Source organism: Chiloscyllium plagiosum, chromosome 2, assembly GCF_004010195.1.
Source record: "Chiloscyllium plagiosum isolate BGI_BamShark_2017 chromosome 2, ASM401019v2, whole genome shotgun sequence".
In the NCBI taxonomy this organism is placed as follows: Eukaryota; Metazoa; Chordata; class Chondrichthyes; order Orectolobiformes; family Hemiscylliidae; genus Chiloscyllium; species Chiloscyllium plagiosum.
Genome location: NC_057711.1, coordinates 60337507 through 60357899, shown reverse-complemented (window position 1 = coordinate 60357899; position 20393 = coordinate 60337507). Strand labels below are relative to the sequence as shown.

At 38.0% G+C, this 20393-nt stretch overlaps 1 protein-coding gene across 4 annotated transcripts in view; it reads left to right on the top strand.

The window, feature by feature from the left end:
• pja2 (praja ring finger ubiquitin ligase 2) overlaps positions 1 to 20393 on the top strand; it is a 104571-nt gene that overhangs the window by 71791 nt on the left and 12387 nt on the right. For all 4 annotated transcript variants that reach the window (XR_006314654.1, XR_006314649.1, XM_043710414.1 and 1 more), the window contains exons 6-7: positions 4549 to 4657; positions 19042 to 19156. Coding sequence is in view for 2 of the 4 variants with exons in the window: in XM_043710414.1 (XP_043566349.1) it covers positions 4549 to 4657; positions 19042 to 19156 (224 nt within the window). In the remaining 2 variants the exon portion in view is untranslated. The remainder of the gene's footprint in view (positions 1 to 4548; positions 4658 to 19041; positions 19157 to 20393) is intronic.

The window sequence follows — 20393 nt, the reverse complement described above, 5'->3', positions numbered from 1 at the left end:
ACGCTTTTCAGTTCTGGAGTCCGATCTTGGTTGAAAACTTAACTCTGTTTCTCTATCCACAGACAGTGCTGAGTTTCTCCAGGATTTTCTTTTTGTTTCAGATTTCCAGCATCTTCAGAATTTTGCTTTTATTGTCAATGAGTTTGTCTAACACTGTTGTCTAAGGCCTTGAAATTGATGCCTGTAGATCTAATAATTTTATTTTTGCTGGAGAAAAGAGTCAAATGTTGCCAAAAGTTTGTTTTTGGTTTTTACTGTCCTCTTAATTTAGCTTCCAGCAGTTAAATAATCCTTCATCTCCTGTCTACAAGAAGTTATGTTTGATCCCCACTCTTTTTTTAGATTGTCTTATAGGAAACTGCAGTTTACTTCAAATTCTCAAAAGCCTCTGAATCATTAATGCCCAATTAATTATCGGCTGCAATTGTGCTGATCAGTGTTCATTTTTAGATGATTCAATTTTTCTTCTGGTACTAATGTAGTTCGAGTTTCAAACCAGTGTAAAAACAGTGTAAAATGTTTTAAGTTTACTCATTGCTTCCACCAGGTTATATCTTCTGATTGTTTTTCTGGTTATCATTATAAATAATTACATTTTAGGATTGGAAAGTTAATTCTAGCTTGCTATGCAGCCTGGCTGGAAATGTATTCAGTATTATATTACACAATACAGTACCCCTAGGCAGCGCACACTGAACAAATTCTAAGATTGGACAGATAAGTGAAAAATGAAATTTGCGCCATGCAATTGTCTGTTATGACCATCTAAAAAAGAAAAGATCTAACCATCTTTCTCCTTTCTAAAATTCAATGACATGATCATCACTGAATTTCTCACTATCCTATTCCTGTGGGTTACAATTGACTAGAAATTGAATAGTCATGTAAATGCTGTGGCTACAAGAGCAAGTCAGAGACAAGAAATTCTGCAGTGAATAACTAGCTCCCAACCTTGGAGTTGTGGAAATTAGGAATTCCTGCACCTTGGTATTCTGTACTGTCCATGTAAGCAAATGAACAACTTTGCATACTCTCATATTGTATTCCATCTACTTGTCCTGTCTAAGCTGCCTTTATAAATGAAGCTCTGGTTACAACTGCTTAAGAAAACAATTTTTGTCAACTGCATTTAATAATGAAATGAATGTTTTTTCCTGTTTTTCAAGGGCCCAGAGGTGTCTTAACTATTTATGTAACAATGTAGTCATGCAGACACATAAGCTGAGAATCAAGCCTCTTTGAACAGTGAGAGAAAGTGAGGGCTGGAGATCAGAGATGAAAATGTGTTGATCCTTAGTTCTATGTTCTCTCATAAGGGGAAGTCTTACCACAATTGATGTAATTGATATAACCTTTGTGTAAGTTGTATATTGTTGTGTTTTATATGTTTAAACCTCATAATTTTACCAGAAGATGAAAATCTAGATTTTAGATTAGTGAAAGGAGAAAGAGATCTACATATACGTTTATTGATGGAAAATAGTGAATAAATTTAATTTTGTAAGTAATTAAAGGATTTGATGTAAAGGAGTACTACTTGAAAAACTATGAATGAACAGCCAGGGACAAAGTTAGACCCTAAAACTAAATGGTAACCCTATAAAAGTCTATATATTTATGATAAAGTGCTGCTTTTGAAGATTTAAAGTAATTGCATTCTGATGCAGGTTGGTAAATATGGTATTGTGGAATAAGATTGCAGACAAAAACAAGTTGAGTTCTGATTCAGAGTTTAATGAGCTGAATGAAAACTTTCTGTTGTATTAAAATCTTTGTTAAGACAACAATGCATATGGTCTTTGTATATTATGCAGTTCGTGATAAAAATGTGCATGTCACTTCATGCATTGGCAATAAATGGTGGCCTAACCTTGGTTTATATTGAGCTAATTGATTTTACGCATGTGACCGATATAGGTGCATACGAATAATGATTACATAGCAGTGGGATGCCCAATGCTACTAGCTAAAAGAGGGGAAAGAGAAAAGTATTGTGAGAATTGACGAAGACAGATGGCATTTCCCTTCCCTCAACCTCCCATCAAGGTTTTGATGTTGAAAAATTACTGGGGTAAAGCAGGTACACATTTTGTGTTGCACCTTTTATGGGACAAGATTTTGGTATGGACTTTAGGTCTCCTCCATTTCTTCCCAGGAATGCCTAATTATCTGCAGGATTTAGTTCATTTTGAAGAATGCCTGCCCTCTGAGTAATATTTTATATGTAACTTTATAAATTAACCTTTCTTGTTTATGACATTGGCTGTAAGGTATGATTTGATGAGAATGACTGTCGGACTGTTGCTTGATTCATTGCGGTTCAGCTGTCTTACATTTCGGCACACGTCCCCAGAAGCAAGTAAGGTGGACTTTGCAAGGTCATTTCAGGGCCTAGGTCGATGGAAGGTAGTCCATCAATAATAATCTTCAGCTTTTTTGTTAATGACAATTTGAAACAATTGAAGGAGGGCAGTTCAGAGTCAACCATATTGCTGTGCAATCAATTGTAATCCAGACCGGCTAAGATTTCCTACCTTGATGGATATTAGTTTTTATATTAATCCTATTAATCCTCTTTGGGATCATTATTAACGAGAAATTAATTTTATTCTTAACACATTAACTAACCAAACTAACTTCCCAGCTGAAATTTGAACTCATGCCTCAAACATTGGTTTACAACTCCAGCTTACTGGTTTTATAAAATTATCATTATGTTACTGTCTCCTTAGAAGTTTGCTAAGGAGACAGTAACAATTCCAATCCAGAAGTTCCTGTTTAGCTGCTGCTTCAAAGATGTATGTTGTGTTATCTAATAGCATTCCTGTTTAGTGTGATTTACTTCTGATTTTGTAAAAAAAAAAGTAGCCTGTAGCTGTTGATTGGTACCTGAAACTTAGACTCCATTTGACATGATGGCCCTGATTTTTTTTTTTCTCATAAGGCTCATACAGTCATTTTCTTTCTGGCACTATCCTACTCACACTCAAAGTAGATTATAAGAATTGACACGATTGATTTCCACTTCACCATCTTCATCTGCCAAACAATGGTTGATTCTAATGCCAGCAGTGCTACTGTTTCATGCTTTGAATGGGCATCTGCACTTCCTCATTTAATGACCTGTCATTCTTTGATTCGATTTACTTGTCTACTGGATATATTGAGGTCAAAATCTTTGGACATTAGCCTCAAAATGTTTTTACCTATGCATTGGGGAATCCAAGCATTTTGAGCTTTGCTACGTAGTCAACTATAAGCAGTGTTTTGAAGCATTTCACTTTTGTGGCGATAATGGGAGATCTTTGAAAACTGTGGTGTAACCTGTTGTCCCATATGGCTGGTGTTACTGAATTTGGAGAAGAATTATGTATTTTTTTCCTTTTTTTTTTACATATTCTTTCTTTCTTCCAAGAGAACTAAAGGATGGCATATTAGGTCATTAACTTGTTAAAAACAAGAATGGCCAGATTTTGAGTATACATTGAATATAAATAAAATAGTTGATGGTGAATCTTTTATTATACCACTAATACTAAATGTGGTCATAAAAATCATGTTCTGTTAAAAGGTAGAAAAAAATTCCAGGTTTAAATTTTGAATTCGGTAAATGAATAATAATGTTTTAACCATACTTGCAAAGTACTCCCAGTGAAATTAGTTAAATAATTTCTTGTGGGTTCTGTTCCACTTTTGACTTAATTCAGTTACATTTGAGTTAGAAATAATATTAGAATCCATTGTTTTTGCTTGAATATTTTTCCTGGCTTTAGAAATTTAATAAACAATCTTACTTAATGGTTCAGTACACAAAGGCCCTTCAACTTGATGAATTGAGTGATATATGCGAAATTGTTTTAGCATATGAAATACAAGTTGGATTAGTCTGTTCGGTTGCTTGATCTTAGTCCATCATTCAAGGATTTGGCTAATGTGATTGTGCTCTTGAGTCTATATTCCGACCTATCCCTATTCACTTTAATTGCCTTGTTAGTGAAGAATCTAATCTATCCCTGCCTTAAAAATATTTAGTAACTCTACCATTGTCTATGGAAGGCCGTCTCAAAGACTCACTCAAAAAGAAATCTCCTTAACGTTGTCTTAAATTCAAGACTCCTTATTTTAAAGATGTGTCTTCTGAATCTGGTTTCTCTCACAACTGTGGAATCATCTTTTTTAGCAATCATCATGTTAAACCATACCAGGATTGTCTATGTCACAGGAAGATGACCTCACATTTTTCCGAAATCGTGGTTATAAGTCATGCCTATCTATAACCTTTCCTCAATGGATAGCACCTGTGCCACCACCACTATACATCCCATGATTCCTTGATGCAAGTCATTCATATAATTTGTGAACAGTTGAGATCTTAATACTGATTTCTGTAGCATTGCATTTGTTGCACCTTGCCGATCTGAAATGACCCATTTCTGTACAGTTAGTGTTTCCAGTTAGCCAATCCTCTATACACACTATTGTTACCCCCTGCATCATGAACTTTTATTTTATGTATCTTCATCTTGTCTGTTTAATTTTTTTTCTCAGATTGCTTGACGAACTCGGTGAAGGACTTACAGCTCAAGCTATTTCGTCTGTTGATCCACAACTTCTTACCTTTATGGCTCTGGAAGAGCGCTTGGCTCAAGCAATGGAGGTGATAACCTTTATTAATGTATTCAAAGTTTGTGAGAAGATTTGTAGCTCGGGTGCTCGTTGCTGTGGTTCTGTTCGCCGAGCTGGAAGTTTTTGTTGCAAACGTTTCGTCCCCTGTCTAGGTGACATGGTCTCATTCGACGTAATGGCACTGTTCACCTCTATTGACAAAGCCCTAGCTAGAGAAACAATAGCCAACCTGCTGAACAGACATAACAGACAACAGGACGTCGAACCCATCAACAAAGACGGCATACTTAAACTACTGGACTTGTGCCTCACAACACACTTCACATTCAACAACCAGATATACGAACAAATCAATAGAACACCCATGGGCTCACCGATCTCGGGACTCATAGCAGAAGCAGTAATGCAAAGGTTAGAACAAACAGTCTTACCACAAATTCAACCCAAACTCTGGGTCAGATACGTCGATGACACCTTGTAATCATTAAAAACATGGAAATAGAGAAAACACACCGGATCATCAACTCCACACTCATAGGAATCCGATTCACGAGAGAGGAAGAAAAGGACAACCAACTCCCATTCCTAAAAAGTCAGATACAGATTAGGAAACTTCTTATTGTACTGCCGCCAGGTCCTTAGGGCATGACCCTATGCAGCAGAAGCATCACCATTCTTCCTGTTGACCCCTACCACCAAGGTCTCCAGCCTCTCTCTTCTAGTTCTCTATCCGTGTAGCTCTCACTCAAAGCCAATGTCAGTACAAGGCATCCTTCAGCAACTGGCAGTTCCTGGTGGGTCTATGGCCCCTGTGCCCAAAAAATGCGAATATCTTGTATAGGTGTTCCTCTTCCTCTTTTTGCAGTTCTGGTGTATATAGGACAAACAGGAAGACAGCTAACGATCCGCATCCACGAACATCAACTAGCCACGAAACGACACGACCAGCTATCCCTAGTAGCCACACACGCAGACGACAAGCAACATGAATTTGACTGGGACAACACTACCATTATAGGGCAAGCGAAACAAAGAACAGCCAGGGAATTCCTAGAAGCATGGCACTCATCCACAAACTTCATCAACAAACACATAGACCTGGACCCATATACCGGCCACTACAGCTGAAACTGACAATCGGAAGCGGCAGGGACAGGCCACTATAAATGCCGGAGGAAACACCACAGAAGCGCTTCACAGGAGGCTCCCAAGCACTGAGGACGTCACCTAGACAGGGGACGAAACGTTTGCAACAAAAACTTCCAGCTCAGCGAACAGAACCACAGCTTTATTAATGTATTTTGTGATTAAACCCACAAAATTGAAATTAACCATATTGAGCTTTTTAAGTATCATTGATTTTGTATTCGATCTATCCTTGTAATAAGCTTTTGAGAGTCCTCACTTGAAATACAATAGTCAGGTTTGTTTATTATGTACTTGGGATTATTTGTATTAATTTTCTCTTTTTGTTTGACATACTATTAGCCAGAAGTAAAAGTGGAAAATTTACCCTTTGGTTCAAAGCATGAGATTCAATTTAAGTTTTACCCCCTTAAAAAATCCTGATTAAGTTTGTAAAAGAATTTGGTTGCCTTTATGAAACATCATTGACATCCTCTTTCTCAGTCCCATAGGAACAGGAGTAGACCATTCACCACCTCGAACCTGTTTCACCATTCAGTGAGATTCTGCTCAATCTGTGGCTTAAATCTATATACTTGCTATTGGCACATATCCCTGAATACCTACACTTAACAAAACATTTTCTACCTTAGATTTAACACTAACAACTAATGTAATATCAACTGCCATTTGTAGAAGAGTTACCAAACCTCTACCACTCCTTGTATGTAGAAATGTTTCCTAAGGTGGCTACTGAACGGCCTGGCCCTAATTTTAAAATTGTGCCCCCTAGTTTATCTTTATTGACCTATCTTTTCCTGTTAATAACTTGAAGACTTAAATCAGATTACCTCTTAAACCTTCTAAATCCTGGAGAAAACAGGCCTAATTTGCATTATCTCTCTTCAAAACTTCACCCCTGAAGTCAAGGTATCATTCTTCTAAACCTCAACACCCTCAAAGACCACAGTCCTGATTTGCTCTCACGACTTCAAGTGGAGTCCAACCAGTGTTATGGACCAGACCAAACCACCTCAAACTATATTAAGATAGTCTTGACCGTGACTACTACTTATTTTAGAAGTAAGCATAAGGCATTGTGTTGCAGATGCAATTCAATTGGTCAAACTACTCAACATTAAGCAATTTATTTTTGCACTACAGTTAAAATACAGACAAAATATACAGACAAAATAAAAAGAAAAGGATTGGCTTAACTGTAACTCTATTGAAATACTCAACAAAATAATAGATATGTTAATTGCTATTAAATAACTCTTTCAGTATGGTTACATCCCATTAATACACCCTTGACCAAGGCACATTTAATAAAATAAATTGTCTTGCATGCAATTGTAGCAGCAGGAAAGGATTGTCAGCTTTTAGCTGAAACAGGGAGAGGAATAAGATTTTCCATATCCATCTCCAAGACCCCAACAACTGCAGAAAGCTAAAACTAAAAATTCTTGTTCGTGGGAACTTGACCCCAACCATTCAGGCTGCTTCTATTGTTCCAACCTTTTTTAAAAAAGCAAGGCCTCGCAAACTGTTTACTTTATTGGCTTTGAGCAGGCTGCTCTTTACCTCTGTCTCCAACCTTTCTTCACTTTTTTAAAAAAAAGGACAAAATACACCTCTTAAAACCATACCTCCCACCATTTTTAAAGAAAAGCACATCAATATACAAAGATGGCTTCATCTTTTAAAAAATCTTTAGCCTTACACTATTAGTACAGCACAATGCATGTACATTACATGGACTGTGAGTATGCAAATATTTGCTACTATAGTCCATTTCAGTCCATTTCAGTCCATTTTCTTCTTCCACCAAACACCTCCATCTTCATTCTTCAAAGTCACGACAATCCGTCAGCAATTACGTTCTTTCATCCTGCCACATGTATAATTTTCAAATTGATTGAATGCAGTGTTATCTCCATTTAAACAAACATGTATTTTTATCCTCAGTTTTTTTCCAAAAACTTTAAGGAGTTGTGATTATTATATACAATTGTCTTAGACACATTAAAGGCAATAGAAATGTTGCAATACCAACATCATATTCAAGGACTTCTTCTCAGTTGTGGAATATTTCTGTTAATGATTAACTCATTTTCTGGAAAAATATCCAATATGTCTTTTTATCTTGTCTTTTTGCAGGAATATAGCACCAACACTCTCATCAATAGCCACTTTGAATGGCTTTGCATTATTTAGGTGTGGTTAACACTGGGGCAGTGCTTAACAATGCCATCAGGCTGTTCAATGCCATCTGTCCACTGAAACTTTCTGCACTTCAAGTCAGTCAGTGGAACAAGAGCTGGAAAAAGCACAGCAAGTCTTGTGTGGTACAGTAGCCTAGTGGTTAGCACTGCTGCCTCACAGTACCAGAAACCCAGGTTTAATTCCAACCTTGGGCAATTGTCTGTGTGGAGTTGGCACGTTTTCCCCATGTAAGGGTGCTCCGCTTTCCTCCAGCAATCCAAAAATGTGCAGATTAGGTGAATTAGCCATGCTAAATTGCCTATTGTGTTCAGGGATGTTTAGGTTAGGTGCATTAGTCAGCGGTGAATGTAGAGTATTAGGGTAGGGGGATGGGCCTGGGAAGGTTACTCTTTGGAGAGTTGGTGTGGACTTGTTGGGCCAAATAGCCTGGGATTCTAGTCAGACAGAGGAGCAGGGGAGTCGACGTTTCAGGTCCTGATGCAAGGTCCCAACCTGAACCATTGACTCCCCTGCTCTTCTGCTCATTGACGTGCTGTGTTTTTTCTAGCTCTACACCTTATTGACTCTGACTTTCCAGCATCTATAGTCCTCGCTATCTGAATGTCACTGGAGCAATCACACTTCTAAAATTTGGTACAAGCTTCCAATTTTAAAAAATACTCAATCCCATGAGTCATTGTACTTCCTTCTTCGTTGATGGTTTGGGAATATCCCCAATAACTTTTGCTTTTGTATCCTGTGGGGTCATTTTTCCATGGCTAATCATATGGCCTAAGAATGTGACTTGGGCTTTTGTAAACTCTATTTTAGCCAGGTTTATCACCAAGCTCACCTCCTAAAGATGAACAAACAACTGTGATAGATGCTCCAAACGTGACTAAAAATCACCAGGTCATCGATGTACACCACACAATAGGGTAATTCTGAAATGACTTTATTGATTCATCCTTGAAATGTGGCTGGTGCATTTTTCATACAAAAGGTCATGACTGTAAACTGATATAGTCCACTTGGCATCAGCTGGATTTTGTTTGCTCTTTTGTATAAAGAAATCTGACAGTATCCTCTGACTAAGTCCAACTTAGAAATATAAGTTGCTTGTTCAACCTTCTCAATACAGTCTTTCAAATGTGGAATAGGATATGAATCAGACTTTTTAACTGCATTGACTTTGCGATAGTCCACACATAATCGTTGGGTGCCACCTGGTTTTGGCGTCATTACTACGGGTGAGCTCCAGTCACTAAAATTCGAATTATGTTGCCTCTGAGCATGCGTTCAGTCTCTCTTTTTTTGGATCTGTGCCAATTTTAGAGGGTTACGTCCGTAAGAATGTTCCTTAATTGGAACAGCATTTCCTACATCTACATCATGCAAAATCAGTTAAGTACATTCCAGTTTACTCCCACGTAGCTCCCCAATGATTGTAATAACACTTTCAACTCATTTTGATTTTCCTCTGAAAAGTAACTCAGTTTATCTCCAGTTTTGAAAACTTCATTGTCCATTTTAATTAGAGGGAAGTCCTATTCAGAATCATCTGAACTTGGTTCTTTATTCTGTGTTGTGACCAAGTCCCACATTCTCCTTTTTGCTTTCATAAGACCATAAGAAGGAGGAACAGGAGTGGGCCATCTGGCCCTTCGAGCCTGCTCCACCATTCAAGAACGTTTTGACTGATCTTTTTGTGGGCTCAACTCCACTTACCCACCCTCTCACTTTAATCCTTAATTCTTTGTTCAAAGAATTATCTATCTTAGCTTTAAAAATACTTACTGAGGAAACTTCAACTACTTCACTGGGCAGGGAATTCCATAGATTCACACCCCTCCAGGTGAAGAATTTCCTTCTCAATTCTGTCCTAAATCTACTTCCCTTAATTTTGAGACTATGTTCTCTTGTCCTAATTTCACCCACCAGTGGAAATGTCCTCTCTACTTCTTTCTTATCTATTCACTTCATAATGTTATATGTTTCTATAAGATTTCCCCCTTATTCTTCTAAATTCCAATAAATATAATCCCAGTCTCCTCCGTCTCCCCTCATAAGGCAACCCCCAGAACTCCGGAATCAACCTAGTGAACCTCCTCTGCACCCTCTCTAGTGCCAGTACACCCTTTCTCAAGTATGGAGACCACAACTGCACTCAGTACTCCAGATGTGGCCTCATCAGCACCCTATACAGCTGCAACATAACCTCCCTGTTTTTAAACTAAATCATTTTAGCAATGAAGGACAGAATTCCATTTGCCTTCCCAATTACTTGTACCTATAGACCAACCTTCTGAGATTCATTCGCAAGGGCACCCAGGTCCCTCTGCATAGCAGCTTGCTGCAACTTTTACCATTCAAGTAGTAATTGCTTTTACTGTTACTCCTACCAAAATGGATGACTTCACATTTATTAACATTGTATTCCATCTGCCAGATCTTTGCCCACTCACTCAATGTATCTATGTTCCTCTGCAGATTCACTGGCCTCTGCAAGCTTTGCTCTGCCGCTCGTCTTCGTATCATTTGCAAACTTTGACACACTATACATGGTCCCAAACTCCAAATCAACAATATAAATTCTGAATAATTGCGGTCCCAACACTGATCCCTGAGACGCACCACTAGTTGCTGATTGCCAACCAGAATAGCTCTTATTTATCTCCATTCTTTGCTTCCTGTTGGTCAACCGATCTTCTATCCATGTTAATACTTTACCCGTAATACCATGCATCTTTATATTATGCAGCAGCCTCTTGTGCAGCACCTTGTTGAAGGCCTTTTGGAAATTTAGGTACACCCATCTAGTGGGTCCTTGTTGTCCACCGTGCTCATAATGTCTTCATTGTATTCCAAAAGATTAGTTAAGTGTGACCTGCCCTTCACGAACCCATGCTGTGTCTGCCCAATGGGACATTTTCTATCTAGGTGCCTTGCTATTTCTTCCTTGATAATCGACTCAAGCATCTTCCCCACTACAGAGGTTAAACTAACTGGTATATAATTCCCCATCTTTTGTCTTTTTAAACAGTGGTGTCACATTTGCTGTTTTCCTATTTTCTGTTTTCTATCCTTCCCTATCAAAATAACTTTTAAGCGTATTCCTAAGACACTGTGTGAGATATCTTTCTTTTTTATCAAATTATTCACTTCACTCAATTTTGTTTCAGTTTGATAACCTTGCTTTTAAAGGTTGGTTCATCTATCACTGGGAGTAACAGTAATACTTTATTGCTACAAGCAAAATTACAAGTTTTGATTTCTTGTCTACTTCCTGTTTCATCACCTGTTGTGCTGTTTGGCTAACTCACCTACTCTATTTAATCTTTCCCTAAAATTTAAAACACATTCCAAATATGTGATCTCTAAACTCAAGACTAACCAACTTCTCCTTAAATAATTTCAGTGGTCCTCTCACCTCATGCCCAAAAAACTAAACAAATGGACTGAATTTAGATGATTGCTAAAAGTACAAATGGAATTCCTTTATCCCAATCCTTTGGATAATCTTGACTATAAGCCTTCAACATGGTCTTTAATTGATGCCACAGTTCTGATGCGTCTTGCGATTCTGAATTGTACATGGTGGATTTGAGTTGTTTTATTCATAAAATGTCCGTAACTTTCTTGAATAAGTTGATGGAAAATTTGACCCTTTTTCTGATTGTATTTCTGGAGATAGTCTGTTTCTAGTTTAAAAAAATTAAGTATCTGTGGAAATGGCCTCTGGAAATCTAGTGGATACACCCATTGTGTTCATCAAATACAAATTGCTAAACATTTTGTTTTAGGGACAGATTCTAAGCAATCACTTCAGGCTCTTGTAAAAGGTTCCTCCAATGTGGAAATGTGTATTAAGGGTGCTGATTTTATCACTGCTTGAGGTTTACAGTCGTGTATGACGTGTCTGGTAATATTCAAGCATATCCTTATTCAGTTGAGGCCAATAAAATGATTTCCTTACTCCCAAATGACCACCTACTGGTAATTCATGTGCTACCCAACAACACCTTTCTATAACCCACCAGTAATAGAACTTGATGAGTTCTGCCCATTTCTCATCTGAATATGTGATGATCTCTCTTGCCTCATTAAGATTTCATTTTTAAGATAGTAACATTCTGAGACACACACTCAAATTCTGCTTCTGTGGATGCTTTTGGAAGCAACTACTTCAGTTTTACATCTTCCTGTTGTAATTCAGCTAATTTCTCTCAACTAAAAATATTATAAGTCCACTTTATCCTCCCACTGTTCTTGTTTTTTTTTGTCAACCATTTGATCAAACATAGTTTCTGATGATTGAACATCAACTTCCTTTACTCCGTGATTTTTCCTCCTGCTTCACCCTGTGGCTTTGTGACCTTGTTACCACACAGTCAGAAAAAATCCCAGGATATACTTGTAACACCTCAGTTGCCTAATTTCCACTGGCATCGCTCCCACCTATGATCTAACTATATTATTACAAGGATAAACTATATTTCTTGATCTGAGATTTTCTCCATTATTCCTACTACCACTTCACCACTTTTTACTGGACTCCCCAACCTCACTTTATACATTGGAAGATTGTTATTCTCACCATGAATTCTACACATTATCACTTTTTCTGGCAATACTCCTGAATTGCATATCTTTTTATCTCTCACTTCAAAGATATACTTGCTCCCGTATCTCTCAAAATCTTAACTTCTTTACCTAATTCTCCTGCCATACATGAGTAAACCTAACTCATGCAAATAAATAATTTAGAGATTTGGTACTTATTTCTCAACCAACCCCTGATCAGGTTATACATTCTTTTGTAACGTTTTAGCTTCCACTGTGTTTCCTTTGCTACTCAAACAAAACTCACTGGGTTTTGTGTTTTCGCATATCCGTCTGAGAAACATGGAAATTAAGCCATTCAGCCCTTCTAATATGCACCACCATTCAATATGACAATAGTTGATTATGCAATTTCAGTTTCTCACTCTTGCTTCCTCACCATACCTTTTGATTCCTTTAGCCACAAGAACCATATCCAGTTCCTGATTGAATGTTTCGAACAAACTGGCCCGAACAGCTTCCTGTGGGAAAGAATTTCACAGGGTCACAACTTGGTGAAGAAATTCTTCCTCATCTCAGTTCTGAATGGCTTACTCCTTATTCTTAGACTATGACCCCTTGTTCTGGACTTCCCCAACATTGGGAATATGCTTCTCACATTTATCCTGTCCAGACCCATCAAGATTTGTGTTTCTGAGATTCCACACACCCCCCCTTATCCTTCTTAATTCCAGTGAGTACAAGCCCAGTTGATTCAGTCTTTCTTCAGATGTCAGTCCTGCCATCCCAGGAAGCAATTTGTTAAACCTTTGTTGGACTTCCTCAATACCAAGGATGTCCATTTTTAGACTAGGAGACCAAAATTGCACACAGTACTCAAGGTATAGCCTTGCCAAGGCCCTATATGACTGCAGCAAGTCTTCCCTCTGCTTTTTCTAAACCACCAACATTGTGACTTCATGTGGCCTAATTTATTGCAGTGAAAACACCATAGCTTTTTGTTTTACTTCTCTTTCTCCCTCATGGGTTTTCTTTTTATCCTGTGGTAAACTATCTTCACTATTTTCAATGGGACCTGTTTTTCCCTTATATCCTGAGGATTTCTCTTTTCCCCAAATCAATGTCAGAAGCCAAGCTTTGATTTATGAATTGACTGCTCCTCATTAGCCATTTCTGTTGCTATTCATGCAATTTTAGCTCTGCTCTTTCACGAGTTCTTGTTACTTCTGGGAGTGAATTTTTGATCTCCTCTAAAATAATTCTCTCTAATAGCATTATATGTTTAATCTGTTTTCAGTGCCCTTATCCATCTATCAAAATTACTTTATTTGATCCTTTCAAACTCTATGTACTTTTGACCAAGTTCCCCCCTCTGATTTCTAAAACGTTATGTGTAGACTTCTGCTACTAGCTCATATTCTTTTAAGATGGCATCTTCCACCTTGTTATACTCCCCAGATATGTCCTCTAATAGTGATGCAAATACCTCACTTGCTCTGTCTGCCAATTTTGTTTGGATCAACAGTACCCACATGGTCACTGACCATTTAATTTATTCAGCCACTTTCTCAAATGAAATAGAAAAGGCTTCTACATCCTTCTCATTGAACTTTGGCGATGCTTGGGCATATTTAATAAGATGGAGAAAGTGAGGTCTGCAGATGCTGGAGATCAGAGCTGGAAATGTGTTGCTGGAAAAGCGCAGCAGGTCAGGCAGCATCCAGGGAACAGGAGAATCGACGTTTCGGGCATAAGCCCTTCCTGAAGAAGGGCTTATGCCCGAAACGTCGATTCTCCTGTTCCCTGGATGCTGCCTGACCTGCTGCGCTTTTCCAGCAACACATTTCCAGCATATTTAATAAGATCCCCACCGGGCCTTTGGCTACAATGGGATTGCTCTCCATCACTGTCTGCATCACTACTCCTATCTTTCACCTCTTCCTTCGCGATTTAAAGTCGACTGAGTTTTTTCAGTTCCAACCTCTGAAGTTCAAAGACTTCCTCCCTCCTTTCCTTCTGCTAGGGCCATCCTTTCTTTTTGTTCTGCCAGGGCTATTTTTTCTTATCTTTGCAATTGCCTCTAATTCAAGCTGCTTTTGAATTTCAGCAATCTCCAATGATTTTGATTGCATTCCTGGCAATTGTAAATGTAGAGTTATTGCTGCAATTATTTTCCCATTCTTTTCAGACACAGGCACTCAACTTCAATTTGTTTGCTATTTCTGAAATCCTTGCCTTGTTTGTTTATTATAAATTCTGAAGTGACTACTTTTAGCCCTCGGAAATTCTTAGCAACTGAAAGGGCCATTATTACATAGGGCACACATTGTTTAAACCAACCAAATGCAACATCTGAAATATAAAATACCACTCGCCGCCTTTGAGTCCAACAATCCTCAACTCAATCTGGAATTAGAGATTTTGATCTTGACAAGAGCCCCTAGTTTGTTGTGGACCAGACCGAACCACCTCAAAATATATTAAGATAGTCTTGGCCGTAATGTTTTCTTATTTTAAAGGTAAGTGTAGGGTGTTGTGTTCCAGATGCAATTTGATTGGACAAGCTACTCAACTTTAAGCGAAACACACTTTATTTTTGAACTACAGTTAAAATGCAGGCAAAATTTTTTAAAAAGTTTAACTGTAACTGTCAAAATGCATAATATAAATGTTAACTACTACTTATTTACTGATTCAATATAACAACATCCCATAAATGCACCCTTGGAAAAGGCAAATTCGGGAGGAGAAAGTGAGGACTGCAGACATTGGAGATCAGAGTTGAAAGTGTGGTGCTGGAAAAGCACAGCAGGTCATGCAGCATCCAAAGAACAGGAGAATGCTGCCTGACCTACTGAGCTTTTCCAGCACCACACTCTCAACAAAGGCAAATTCAGTAAAATTGTCTCACATGCAATTCTAGTAGCAGGAAGACAACTCCGGCTTTAGGTGTAGCAGAGAGGAATAAGAGCTTCCATATCCAACTTCAAGACTCCAGCAACTGCTGAAAGCTAAAACTAAAAGCCCTGGTTCCGTGGGAGCTTGGCTCCACCTACTCAGGCTGCTTGTATTGTTCCAACTTTTTTTTAAAAAAAGCCAAGGCTTCAACTGGTTACTTCATTGCGTTTGAATAATCTACTCAACCCCTCTATCTCAACTTTTCTTCATTCAAAAAAATCAGGATAAAATACACCTCTTGAAGCCAGAATATTGTCTCACCAGGGTTCTATATAACTGAAACAATACTTTTACATTCCTAAAGAAGGGCTCATGCCCGAAACGTCGATTCTCCTGCTCCTTGGATGCTGCCTGACCTGCTGCGCTTTGCCAGCAACACATTTTCAGCTCTGATCTCCAGCATCTGTAGTCCTCACTTTCTCCTACAATACTTATACAGCCTTATACTCCAGTCCGTAAAATGTAAAGGCCAGCATTCCATTCGCATTCTTGATTATGTTCTACACCTGTTTGTGGTATTTTAGAGATCTATAGATCTGCATTCCCAAGTCTCTTTGGGCATCCAATGTATTTAAATTCATTGAATCTGAAAGCAAAGTTTATGTGCTTTGGATCTATTAATATCTGGCTCAGTGACAATTTGGAATTTCGCAAGAAAGGAGGTACGTGTTTTAATATAGGGTCAGTAGAACTTCCAATTTTATGCAAATCAAAACGTTGAAACCAGCAAATTAAATGATTGACTGAGTTGGTTGAGGGACAAGAATAAGGAGCACTTTGAGACTTGTTTTTATGAAAGATTTAACTACATCATTAGCAAGAATGGCAGGTATTTTTTTTCATTCATTTGCTGGATGGGCCAACATTTATTATCTGTCACCAATTTCCTTGAAAAGATGGAGGTAAACTATAGTCCATATGTGTAGGTATGCCTACAATGCTGTCAGGGAGAGAGTTCCAGGATCTTGGCCCAGCAACTCTGAAGGAATAATGATATCTTTCTAATTCAGGATGGTGAGTGACTTGAAGGAGAATTTGAAGGTGGTGATGTTCCATGTATATGCTTCCCTTGTTCTTCTAGATTATAATAGTCATGTATTCTGAAGGTACTCTTGAAGGAACCTTGACAAAATTTGTGCATGTTGTAAATGGTACACAGAACTACAACTATATGTCAATGGCGAAGGGAATAGATGTTTGTGAATATGATGCAATTAAATTGGGCTGCTTTGATCTGGATGGGGTCACACTTCTCAAGTATTGTTACAGCTGCTCTCATATAGGCAAGTCAGGAATATTCCATCACACCCCTGACTTGTGCTTTGTAGCTGGTGGAGAGGCTTTGGAGAGTCAGAAGGTGAGTTGCTTAGTGCAGGATTCCCAGTCTCTGACCCGCTCTTGTTCGTCACAGTAGTTATATGGGTGGGCCGGTTCACTTTCTGGTCAGTGGTAACCCAAGTGTTTAGCGAAAGAAATGGATTTGAAAGCTCACAAGCTGATCCTGTTACATGACCATTTATGATTGGGAAATGTACTCTGATTGGCGAAGACCTGGTACTGATGCTACCAGACTAGTGAGTTGCAACCTATAGTACACATAATCTGCCCAGAGTCGAGCTTTTCACTGATTTATTAACATCACATTTCTCAAGTCATTGTCACTATTGAAAGTAACTTTTGCAAATATAATAAAAGAATTTAACCAGCAGAAAAATACTGACAGCTGCTTTTTTGCAATTGCAGACCTTTCAGATAAGCATAAACTCACAACTCTAGCTTATCTTGCTCGTAGTCTTATGCAGTTTCATAATTTGGAGATGCCGGTGTTGGACTGGGGTGTAAAAGTTAAAAATCACACAACACCAGGTTATAGTCCAACAGGTTTAATTGGAAGCACTCGCTTTTGGAGCTCCGCTCCTTCATCAGGTGGTTTATCAGTGACAACCACCTGATAAAGGACCTGTGCTCCGAAAGCTAGTGTGCTTCCAAATAAATCTGTTGGACTATAACCTGGTGCAGTTTCATACTGCACTTTTATCGGTGATCCAACACTGAGTAAACACCTCTGATAATTTACACCAGACACAGAAAAGCTTACCTTACCTTGTAATCTGTAAAAGTATGAGTGACAAAGAACTACCATATCCCACTATTTAAAGAAAAAATTAACAATTTATTCTTATCTCCAAGGAAAAAAAAGAACATTAAACAACTATCTACACTGTAAGCCTCCCACTCTACAACAATATACTGATCTGATAAAATGCCCCCCGAGTAGGTTTTACAAAACTTCAAATTTCAAAACCACGCAGCTGTGTCGATTCTCCTCTATCTTTCTATGTAGATTTTTATGGGTCTGTTCTTCGATTTTCTGCTGCACAGATTTCTTATGAAAAGGTACCTTTTAGAGAGCATCTCTGCGAGCAGTCTATTTGTTAGTGCTCTTTGCTGCTCTGGCTTACTGTTCAAAATGGCTGAATTTTATACCTCAAAACAACGGATCATCTCATTGGTTTGATGTCATCAAAACAGTAAAATTCAAATTCAATTGGAGTTTGGTATCTTGGGGCATAATTTAAACTGATTGGCCGATTTCAAATTTGTTGTGTACCATAGCAACTCAGTTCAGCTATTTGGTTCAAGCCAAATGTTGCATTTTTTAACTTTTTCAGCACACTCTTTGTTTAAGTCCTTGCCAGCTTTCACACTTTCTCTCTACAACTTCATAACACCGGTACTCTTAATCGTTCTGAAATCTTAAGTCCTGCTTTATAGACTTGCTCTTCTGAATTGGAGCTCTTGTTACTCTGCCTCTGTGCCAAAGATAAAATTAAAGAATCCCTACAGTGTGAAGCAGGTCATTTCTGCTCATTGAGTTAACACTGACCCCTTGAGCAGCATCCCACCCCCCACCTTGCATTCCCCATGGCTAATCCACCTAACCTGCACATGTTTCAACTGTGGGAAGACTCCATACACAGTCAGTTGCCCGAGGTTGGAATTGAATCCAGGTCCCTGGCGCTGTGAGGCATCAGTGCTAACCAGTAAGCCACTGTGCTGCCCCAGAGCAAGAAATAAAAATTGAAGTTATAAAGTAATGTGAGAATGTTATTTATCTACAGGTTTCTTCTGCCATATCCCACTGTGTGAGATATTTAACCTATGCATATTCTATGAACCTGTAGTGAACGTATTAAAATGAAAATACAGTATAATTATAATTAGTAGTTTGCATTCATTAGATTCTATAATGCAACATTTTGAGACAAATATCAAGCCCAATTGAATATGATGATGAATTCCTTTCAGTGTCATGGCCAAGGTTAGTGCCGTAGTATCCTTATGTTGCAGTTCACTTGTACCTGATTCAGTATTGCATTTGATCACATGTTGTAGCAATTTGATTCTATTCACAAAGGTACTCTATATTGTATATAGAGTAATTTTAAGCATCTAAGTATATTTTTTCATATATACTGATGCATAAAGTATACACAAACTAACATTTTAGTTTTTTCCTGTTACAATTTAATGTTTCAGTTTTAAATCTGTATTTATTTAAAGGCTGCTCTAGCACACCTTGAGTCTCTGGCCATAGATGGTGAGCAAGCTCCCCCTCCAGCTCCCAAGGAAACAATTGAATGCTTACCACAACTTTCAATTTCTGAGGGGCATAACGGTAAGTGACTTAATATATTTATAAATACTTATGGCATTATTTGATGCATTGATGTTTCTGAAAATTATTTTGTTAACCTAAATGATTTGAGTAGGCCCTGACATAAAGTTTGAAGAATAAATAAAATCATACAATAGAAATTTATTTGAAGCTAGTGTCACAAATCTCGTTCATTATTTTGATTGTAATTTGATATGCAAGTGTTGGAGTTTTCCTCCTTCAAAGAATAAATTAAGCAAAACACTAATTTGATCCCCCTCGTAGTACAGAATTAGTTGATTTCAGCAGTGGCAGCACTATCTAATTAGATAATGGTGCATTATCTAATGACAAGATATTTGTTACTACCTAAGTGGCATCACACATTCACATTTGCGTCATATTCAGAAGAAGGGCAATTACCCAAGGTTGAATTTTTTTTATTTTGAAAGATGATTTTGTATCATGGGCATTGCTGCTTAGCCACCTTTCAACAGCTGCCCCAGTTGTCCTCAGAAGGAGGGGAGCTTTCTTAAATCGTAGTGGAGGTGTGCTCCCAAAAATAAGTTGGGAACAGAGCTCCAAAATACTTGATGAAGCATCAATGAGGGAAGTACTATGCAGGTGGTCCCCAGGTTAAGAACTGATTCTGTTTTTGAGTATGTTCATAAGTTGACTATATACAAGTCTGAATGTAATACCGTACAGTATAAGTATGAGTAAATGTTTACATGTTGGACTATACTATCAATACACCCCAATGTGGAATCTTGTTCATCACTACGAGTTATTGTAAATCAGACGCTGGTAAATTGGGGACCATTTGTACAGCCAAGTCCAGATGTTCTGAAATTTAATAGGTAACTTGCAAAGCAATAGTGATTCCACAACATTAATCTTGTTTTTTGTTGTGACAGAGGTTGCAGAGGATGAAGATGCTATTAAGCAACATTGGACGAGTATAACATGACATGTTTAATGATTAACCAAACGGTTTATCTCCATTATGAAAAAGTTATAAGTAGTATTCTAATTGAATGCTTAATTTCTATTTAAACTGGATATTATTAAAATCAATTGTTCACCTTTTCTGTTTTCTCAGTTTGTGTTGGTTGTAGTTCTCTTTCCTTTATTGGTCAGAGCATTGAGTAGAGGAGTTGGGAGATCATGTTGCGGCTGGACAGGACATAGGTTAGGCCATGTTTGGAATATTGTATGCGATTCTGGTCTCCTTCCTATCGGAAGAATGTTATGAAAC